Below are 10,139 nucleotides of genomic sequence, written 5' to 3'. Positions count from 1 at the left end.
ATATTTTAGGGTTTTTTTAAAAAAAAGATTTATTTACTTTTGCATAGAAGAACTGGGGTACAGGCCAGAGGTGTGGGAAGTAAGGGGTGAGAGGATTCACCAGAGACAGAATGAAGAGCAGAACAGGTAGATCTACTAAAATATACTTGAGGGGAGCAGCAGGCGAGACAGCAGAGGTCTGCTGTGCCATGTGGGTCAGCTCCCTGGCCGGGGAAGGAACTTAGGCTATTGTGGTAATCGCGCCAAAACTTAACTCCTAGGCCACCAGGAAGGCCCCACTTTTTGATATTTGGAATGATGACGCCATGCCAACGATCTTCAACATACATAATGTCACCTCTCTCACACGCACATTTAAGATTTCTACTGAGCATGTTAGTATACCTAAATTAGAGGTGAGAAACTGAGAGCAGAGAAGTTAAGGAAGATGCACAAGACCACAGAGCATACTGTGGGCTGGACAAGGAGGAGAATCTCTTCTCTTCTGTCCAGTGCTTGACTCCAGCCCTCCTGGCTGAATACACACCACCACAATTGTCTCTTGTCTCACTAGCTCCTTCAAGACAAAAGTCACTCTATTATGTAGACTCTAATATGTCACTCTTCTCCTTACAGATTTTTTGAATGATCCTGATTTTTCTATCTTGCCTGACTTTCTGCTGCTTGACCATTTCCTGGTTAAAAAACTGGGGGAAAATGACAGACTCCAAGCCGGTGGCCAAGAGTAAACCGGAAGTGAACTTTACCCCGAGCCAGGAGCCCTCTGCAGTCTCAGACAACTTAGGGGAGCCGCTGCACGACAGTGAGGGTTCCAGGCCTCCACCAAGGACTCCAGACCAGGCTGAGTCCGCCTCCCACAAGGATCCTAAAGCCGCCCGGCGGCAAAGATCCTCCCGGCCGCCTCCACACCAGAAGCCCCGAAGAAACTCCCTCTCCCCTGATACCGCCTCCCCAGCATGCCAGGCCAATGGCACCGGGGCAGAAGGCCCGGAGGCTCCAGATACCAATGGCCTGGCCTCCCCAGCCAGGCCCCAGGGCCCACGGGCCAAACCGCTCTCCAAAGAAGACGAGAAGCAGGCTCACATCAAGAGGCAGCTGATGACCGACTTCATCCTGGGCTCCTTTGAAGATAACTCCTCTGATGAGGACCCTGGCACAGGCTCTTTGCGGGGGTCTTCCCGGAAGAGCAGCCGGGCCAGCCTGGGCGCCCTGTCCATAGAGGTCACTCCAGCCCCCAGCGAGTCTGAGACGCCCACACCCTCAATGAGGTAATGCGTCCTTCATCCTAATCAGGAGGTACAGGGTCTGGGGCGTCTGCCCCCTTCACGTCCCTGGCAAGCCTTTGGCGGCTCCCGCCGACCCTCGAAGGTGCGCTGTGAAAAGCAGAACGCACAGCCCCCTCCCCAGCTTTCAGAGTCCCGGCATCTGCTGCTCCTGCAGGGCCCTGCCAGAACCCCGCCTTCCCAGGGGCTCTCAGCCTGCTTTGCGGGAGAGGACGTGCATGTAACCAGTTCTAATTTAAGCCAGATAAGCTAAGGCTGGCAAGGGCGGGAGGGTGGGGCACTAGAAGTTACTGTTCCTGCCTTCTGAAGGGACACTCTGTTATTTGTTCATGCATTCATTCAAAGGGTAACTAACCGCTGAAAGGCATCCTGGAATGCCTGCCACTGTAGCCACCTCTATGGGTTTGATTAGGACCAAATACCTCCTGGTGGGACCGTGCAGGGACGCAAGTGTTGGCCTTCTCTTTTGTCACCTTTGCCACACGTGCTCCTGCCGTACCCGGGAAAGGTAAACCACCTGGGAAATACAGGAGAGCAGAGAGAGGGAAGGAGCCAGAAGCCAGAATTTGCCAGCCGGAGAGAACTCTGCTCCCATCCTTCTGCTTCTCCCCCTCTTCCTGACTGATTTTTCCTCCTGGGAGCTGAATCTTACTGGCTATTCTTTTTTTTTTTTTTTAAGATTTATTCATCTATGCATACAAGAACTGGGGTACAGGTCAGAGGCGTGGGGGGGGCAGCGCAGAAAGGATTCATCAGAGACAGAGGGGAGCAGAACAGGTAGATGTCCTGCTGGGGGGAGCAGCGGGCAGGTCAGGAGATGTCTGCTGTGCCATGTGCGTCAGCTCTCAGGCTGGGGATCAAACTCATGCTGCAGTGGTTGTGGACAGCTTCATAGTGCTGGGCTTTACCCCGCCCCCCACCCGTGCACCACCAGGGAGGGCCTTACTGGCTATTCTTTTAAGCACCTCTTGTGCTGCCAACGTAAAGAAGAACCTGAACCCAATCTTGCAGGGAGGTGGGAATTGGACAGATCAACAGGGAAAATGCATAGTTTGTGAGTCGGGAATATCTGAGGGCATCTATTAATTTTGGGGGTGGGGGGGCTTAAATCTGCTTATTTCTCATGTTTTTTATTCCTTTTAATTTTTTTTTTCTTGAGGGGATCAATGTTAGAAAGATTTGGTCTGGTCAGAGAAAAACTCTTGAAAGAGGCAACTCTTAAATTAGACCATAGCTTACCAACAGAACTTTCTGTCATGATGGGATGTTCTAGAATGGGATGTTCTAGCACTGAGCTGTCCAATATGGTAGCTACTGGGCACAGCGACGCCAGATGCTCCTTGACTTAGGATGGGGATGTGTCCTGAGTAACCCACACTAAATTTAAAATATTGGTAGTCAGAAATGCACTCCGTACACTCAACCTACTGGATAGCAGAGACCTCAGAGGCTCCAGACCTGCACATTCAGTGATCCAGAATGCTCACTTCATGCAGAAATAGCTCCATAGAGTCAAGGCTTAGATTTATGCTCAGGCCCCTGCCTCTGGCGGTAACTGGATGAAAAAATGTCAAACCTGTGCTTTCCAGCTTTCCAGCCTGATGGACTCATGATTTCAAAACCAGGCAGGGCATTCTCTTACCTGTTGTAGAATTTTCAGCATTTGGGGGAGTCTCGGCTGCCTTGTATTTTGTGGTCCCCCTTGAACCCTCTGATCACATCACTGGAGAGTCTTGACACAACCCTCTGAAGGTATATTTAAGGAGACCCCTCTCTACCCACCCACCCCCCAAAATTAGGACCACTGCTGAGTTCTGCTTTGTGAAGCTGGGCTTTTTTTTTTTTTTTTTTTTTTTTTTTTTAGTAGAACAATAGCAGTGTAGGCCTGAGATGTGAGAATTCACCAGAGACAGAGTAGGGAGCAGAACAGGCAGATTGATTGAAATTTACTGTTGAGGGGAACAGTGGGCGAGACAGGAGAGGTCTGCTGTGCCATGTGGGTCATCTCCAGGGCCAGGGATGGAACTCTGGTCACAGCACTGAGATTATCCCCTCCACTGAGGAGGACCCTCAGTGCTGGGCTTTTCCTCTTAAACGGAGGGACATTGCTTTATCCTGGGCCTTCAGGCAAATGCTCAGGTCAGCTGCAGATTTGGGTCATAGAGTACCTGTGGGCAGGCTGGCCAGGTGCCTGCCACCAGCTGGAGCACAATGAAACAAATATGGTGAAAGAGGCCCAGCAGGAATCTAGGAAGTTCCCTGTATTCTTATTTTTATTTCCTGATAAATTGCAGAAGGGTTTGTATCCTTGGCCAACTCACCTAACATTTTGAGGTCAAGTTTTTGTAAAATGAAAGCAGCGAGTGGGGGGTTAGGATCTTCCTCCTGCCCTGATCTAACTTCTTTTCACAGACAGAAAACTAAGGCCGGGTGTATTTACTGCAGGGCCCCATGCTGGCCACAGTGACATGAGGTGATGTTGGTCTGTGACGCTTCCCTGCCCCAGGAGGTTTCTTTGGGAGACACATACCTCTGTGCCTCCCACAAGGTCATGTTAGGGTCCACTGTGTCCTCTCCCTGCCAGGCCACTGACTGGGAGACGAGGTGGGCATTGGTGGAAAACGCACGTGCTTAGTTTTGTGGTTTGGGAGGAAGGTTTTTGGTAGCAGTCTTCAAAGGGGTCTCTCCCCCTCACGGCCCTCAGAGGCTGACGAGGGGCTCGTGGCGAAGGAGAGGACCCTCCTGGGTGGTGGAAGACCAGGAAAGCCGACTGATACCTGGGACTTTGCCTCTCCCTCCCTGTCCCATAATGACTTTCAGGGACCATCTCCTGGCTTCCTCCTGGTCCTCCTTTCCATTCGAACCTCTTCTCATCAGTTCCAAATAGCGAGCAGGTGATAAAACTTTAAACTACTATAAATATGTTTCTTTGTCCCTAAGTGGAATGCCACAAATCTTTCTAAAAAGCTTTCTTCTACTTGTCATTTATTAATTTAAGAAGGAACTGGAAGAAACCCCATTTTCAAATCTCCTTAGCTCCTAAGATATTTTCCGGGAACTGGGAAGAAGGGGTGCTCTGCCTTTGCCTTGTTCCTCATGGAGAACAGATGTTGAGATCTGGGAGAGCTCGGGTCCTAAATGAATTCAGGGTGAAGAGTGGCCAAACGTTCTGCCCTCTCTGAGCATCAGCACCCCATTTTAGAAAACCATTCCCTTCTGCCTTATACTTAATGTAACTTTTTCCCATCTTGTATTGAAAGAGATTATTTTATTTCCCCCTCTTTTTAAATATTTAATTTATTTATCTTTGCATAGAAGCATTGGGGTGTAGGCCAGAAGTATGGGGGCAGGGGGGCGGTGAATGGATTCACCAGAGACAGACTGGGGAGCAAAAGAGGCAGATTGACTGGAATACACTGCAGAGGGGAGCAGTGGGTGAGACGGGAGAGGTCTGCTGCACCATGTGGGTCAGCTCCCTGGCTGGGGATCGAACTCAGGCCATTGCCATGCTAGTGCTGAGACTTAACCCATGTGTCACCAGGGAAGCCCTATTTTATTTCTCTTTGAAATGTTATATGTGACATTTAGTAGATGAGGAAGTGGAGACAAGAGATTTGCTCCTGGTCTCTCTCTAGGTGGGGACAGGCCTGAGGCCAGCCTCTGCTTAGTTCTGCCCACTGTGCTGCTAGACACCAGTATGAGTGTCTTCCTGCTGATTGTGTGGGGTGTTGACGGTGACCTGGGCCTTTCCTCTGCAGCACCAGCAAGTGAAGTTTAGCCTCTGACAAGTCTAAGCGCAAAGGCTTCTAGCACAAGACAGGAATGGTGGCCTATTTTGAACTGTTTCACCAAATATCACAACTTATTGACATATACTACTCTTTCCTTTTTTTTTTTTTAAGATTTATTTATATATACAGAACTGGGGTACTCCCAGATTCACTAGAACAGGCAGATTGACTGAAACACACTGCTGAGAGGAGAAGCAGGTGAGGCAGGAGAGGTCTGTTGGGCCATGTGGGTCAGCTCCCTGGCTGGGGATCCAACTTGTGCACACAGTGCTGTGAGTGAGCCCCTTGTGCCACAAGGGAGGACCCTTCTTCCCTTTTTCTATCCTCTAATGTAAGAGGAGAAAACCCAACTGCTGTCACTCTAATAACACCCACAACCCAGCCATCTCAGTGAAGCCCCTCTCTTGAGAGTGTATTAGAGTGACTTAGCAGAGAAGTTAACATGTCCACACGGCGTTCACGGAGCATTGGGGTGTTGTAGGAAGTGAGGAAAGTTCTACAGCAACGCAAGTAAAGTGGTGAATGTTTCCTCTGTTATAAGCCTAATAACTTTGGGACCAGTAGGGGTGTTTTGAAATACCTTTGTTTCCCTGATTTCCATTGCCTTCCCTATGTTAAGTGGTTACATTTAAAACTCTGCCATTTGGGACATGAATATAAAAAAGTGGTTCCGAGGTGTATTACTTTTTTGGAGGGAGTGAAGGCAGGCCATGAAGAATCGTCTAGAAACTGAAGCGTTGAGAATTTGGAATATATCTCTTAATTGGTTAATGTTTGCATTTTATTTTACTTATTACTTTTAAAACTATCGGCGAACGTTAATTTAATATATGGTTAGAGCGCCGCTAACAAGTACCCTCAGGCAGGGCCCGAAAGTCACTGCCTATATAGTGGCCACCAGCATGGCGCCCTCTAGAGGTGGGCCGTGGCTGTGCCTTTTGAAGGGCATTCATGTCTATCAATACAACTTTTGTTTTCTGTGAACATAGGGTGCATTATTATTACTGCAGTGTGTTCTTGGTAGTTCTTTGGATTCTTTTAACTTAACTACTTGGAGAAACATTCATCCATTCGTCCTGTCACCGTCAACAACACACGTCTCTGGATCCTGTTCCCTGATCTGTATTATGCGGATAAACCCCATAGGGTTGTTGCGAAGACTTGAGTGAGACAAAGGTACCAAAGAACAGTAACTGTTAGCCATACCAGAGAGAAGTTTAGTTAGGATCACAAGTCAGCTGGAGGCTTGCCTACTTGGGGGCTCTCACGTGACCAGGGAACCCCAACTATTCAAAGTGAGTTCACAGGGCACCAGAGACGAGCCTTTCTCTGGGCATACTGGTGAAAGAATAAGCCACAACAGGGACTTGGAAGGTTCCAGCCAGACGTTGACTCGACTACGGAGGCTTTGTACTGGGCGCAGTGGTGATACCTGACTCACCTTTTAACCCCTATTTCCCCACACTTCCTTATTGTGTGTGTATTCAAGCAGGTTGCGAGTTTCTCCCAACTGCCAATATATAGGGGTACATCTCTGGAGTTCTACTGCGTTCAAGGAAGCGGCGGGGGCCGGGGGGAGCAAGTGCCAGAGGGTTTTTGTTTGTTCTTTAAGTCCGGCCACCACTACCCGGACTCAAGATCTGCTGTAATTGGTGGGTCGGCGGGGCGGGAGCGGGTCGGAGTTCGCTGGGTCTGGAGCCTGCGCTCGGACGAGGGCGGGGCCCGGGCTGGGTCGGGGTCAGGCTAGAAGGCGGGACCAGGACGGGGCGGGGCCAGCCCAGGAGGCGGGGCCTTGGCGGGGCGGGGCCAGGGCAGGGGGCAGGGGCAGGCCAGGAGGCGGAGCCTGGGCGGGCGTGCCTGTCCTGGACACTTGTGCGCAGGACGTATTTCGGGATGGAGGAAGCTCCGCGCGAAGCTGGCGGTAACCTGACTGCACCGCTGGGCCTCAGGCCCCGGGTCTGTTTCTGGAGTCTAGGGCGGAGCATGCTCTGCATCCCAGCAGGAGCCTGGTGGGATTGGCCGGCCGGAAGGTCAACATGAGCCCTGCCAAGTGCAAGGTCTGTTTCCCTGATCGCAGAGTGAAGTAAGTAAGCCTGCAGTTTTAATGTCGGTTAAAGTTATCTTTTACAAACTGTGGCAGCGCCCGTGCCCTCTCCACCCGCTGCGAAGACAAATTCTCTCCTTCTAGCACCACCCTCTCTCTCTTTCCGCTCGCACCCAGAGAAATGCAGTCTTTTGGGGGAACGGAGCCCGTGCCTTGCAAACCCTATGCTGTGGAGAGGAGGCCTGATTAGGCTGTGATGTTGCAGGGAGGAAGAAGGGGAGCATGTAGGTACCTCAAGGTTGAAAGGGGCCCCTGTTACTCTCCCTAACCTTGATAAAAGTGTTGGTCCTGGAAGGCAAGTGTCTGAAGTCTAGTGACTGAAAAGCTGGAGTCTGAGACAAACTTAAAGCTAGGTTCCTAGCCGGCCGTGTGCAGGCATTTCCCTGTCCAGTGCTTCGTGGCCGCACTGCTTGTTTTTGCTCATTTTCTTTTTTGTCTTCATTTTACTGCGCGAATAAAACATTGCCAAAGTCATGCAGTTTGTTGTAGAAATGCAGGCAATTTTAGATAATCAAAAAGCAACAGAAATCCCCCTAGGCCCTCTCCTGTGCAATCTTGAACAGCTCCTGCGTGTCCTTGCAGCCTTGTGAGTGTGGTGTGCAGGTATGTTTTAATTTACAGACCTGCAGCGTATGGAATGCTTTGTGACTTCTGTTTTGATTCACTGTTTTTCACCATCTGGCTCAGCGCCTGTTGCCTATTTATATGTGATCTGTGAGCAAAGACTTTTTTCCTTCTAAATGATTGGGAAAAAAACAAAAGAAGAGTACTATCTGGTGACATGAAAACGACACAAAATGTCAGTGTCTGTCACCAATAAAGTTTTATTGAAACACTGCCACGCTCATCATTTATGTATCATATCTGGCTGTCTTCAGGCTTCAGTTGGCAGAGTTAGGTAATGGGACAGAGACTGTCCTAGCTGTGAAGCCTAAAGTTTTGAATTTCTGATCCTTTATAGAAAACTTTTGATTCTACAACATGCTTTTTTTTGAGTCCACAGTGTTCCTGTAACAGGATACACCATAAAATGTAGAAGCAACCCCCTAAAAATAGCGAATATTGGGTCCCTTTTCCCCCTTTGCTAATAGCACAGCGAAGAGCAACCTTGTACCTAAGTATCTGTTTCCACCTTTGTGCTTCTCTCAGGATGTATTCATCAGGCCCATAAACACACCCCCTGCACACCTCCCACGTGTACCACCTGAATCCATAGCAGGAAGGAACACACAAAATTTGGGAAACATGACCTCTGACCCCTGGCAGCTCTTGACGAGAGAGTAATTCAAATTCAGAAACTATTGGTGGTAACAGCAATCATTGCTACCATTGGTGGGGTACTTTTAGCATGCCAGGCTGACTGTCCAGCCACATGCAGATGCTGCACTTTAAGAGCACAACCTGCTGCAGTAGACTCAAAAACAGGAGTCCTCTCCTCATGCAGAGGACGAAAGGGCTCAGCTGGTCACTAGTTACTGAGGCTCATGAACGTGCCAGCAAGGTGAGGACTCTTAGAGCTGGAATGACCTCACTGGTTGTTTAATTCCATGAATGGGGGTCCAGAGAAGGCAAGGGACAGGTCCCAGACAGGCAGCCCGCCCGCGAGGAGAAAGGCTGACCTTCCAGTACTTTGTCCTTCTGCAGAAAAGACTAACAAGGCTTAGAGGGGCCCTCCGTGGAGTGTGGGGGGCTGGAGTCCCATACTAGGATCAGTCTTTCTGTGTGTAGGGGTTTTCATGGAGCATAGGGGTCACATTTCTTCTACATGTGGGTCCCTAATTTAACTCCCCTGGCAGAAACATGCGAGGCATAGGCTATGACTGAAGTAGTCCATGTGACCTACAAAGAGTCCGGTCCATAAACAGCATCTACACACAGAGTTTAGCATATAAATCTTGAATCACATTTAATCATGCACTTTAATCCAAAAGAGTACTTTTCCCAAACCATTTTAATCCCAAAGAATAAACTTTCAAGAAACTGGAATTGTCTGAGCACGTTCTGATCCGGAGGCTACCATGTTTATAAACATGCTTGCTTGGGTGACCACACGTTTCTTCTTTAAAGTTACCCACCAGATGGAATTAGCTTCACTCTGTCAACGAGACGTGTGCCTGACCTTAGGCAAGTACTGCAATTCCCGAGCCATGGTTTCCCCATCTGCCAGGGGCAGGTCTAACAAAAGAAACTGCCAGAGTCAAGACACATTTTTTAAGATTTATTTATTTATGCATACAAGAACTGGGGTATGGGCCAGAGATAGGGATGGTGAGAGGACTCATCAGAGACAGAGTGGGGAGCAGAACAGGTAGGTTGACTGAAATACATTGCTGAGGGGAGCAGTGGACGGGTCAGGAGAGGTCTGCTGCACTGTGTGGGTCAGCTCCCTGGCCCGGGATCGAACTTATGCTTCAGTGGCTGTGGATGGCTTCCTAGTGCTGTGGTTTAACCCACTGCATCATCAGGGACGCCCAGCATCTTTGCCTTCTGGTCCTAAAAGCCTGGACAGTCTACTGCATGGCCAGAATGCACAGGAAGATGTGGTCACGTGATGCCCACATCTCTCTGCATGCCCACAGGGCCAGGTGAAAGGAAAAGAAAGGGGAGGATGGGAGCTGGAGAAGGGCTTCTCTGAAGATACTTGAGTTGAATGGAATCAAATTAGAAAGAAGGAGGCAAAGAACCCTGCCTTCAGGGAGTCCCGAGTGCCCCATTTGAACGGGAATTCTGCTCAAACCCTGGCCACTGTCTGTGTGGAAATCCTGGTCGTTGATCTCTGGGTGGCTCAGTCCTGCAGCACCTTTCAATTTCCTGGAGGGCTTTTGACAATTATAGCTGCCTGGTCCTCTCTCCTAGAGATGCTGAATAATTAGCTCAGGTGCAGCCCAGGCCTCAGTATTTTTTTAAAGATTTATTTATTTATGCATACAGAACTGGGGTCCAGGCCAGAGGTGCAGGGGC

General features: G+C 49.5%; 1 protein-coding gene across 1 annotated transcript in view; it reads left to right on the top strand.

The window, feature by feature from the left end:
• Positions 1 to 696: 696 nt before the first annotated feature.
• ACACB (acetyl-CoA carboxylase beta) overlaps positions 697 to 10,139 on the top strand; it is an 86,604-nt gene continuing 77,161 nt past the window's right edge. The window contains exon 1 of the mRNA XM_012731034.1: positions 697 to 1,268. Within this exon, the coding sequence (XP_012586488.1) occupies positions 697 to 1,268 (572 nt within the window). The remainder of the gene's footprint in view (positions 1,269 to 10,139) is intronic.

The sequence above is a fragment of the Condylura cristata genome, unplaced genomic scaffold (genome assembly GCF_000260355.1).
Source record: "Condylura cristata isolate star-nosed mole 26May11 unplaced genomic scaffold, ConCri1.0 scaffold00029, whole genome shotgun sequence".
Taxonomy (NCBI): domain Eukaryota; kingdom Metazoa; phylum Chordata; class Mammalia; order Eulipotyphla; family Talpidae; genus Condylura; species Condylura cristata.
The sequence above is the reverse complement of the archived record's forward strand: the minus strand, read 5'-3'. Positions and strand labels throughout refer to the sequence as shown.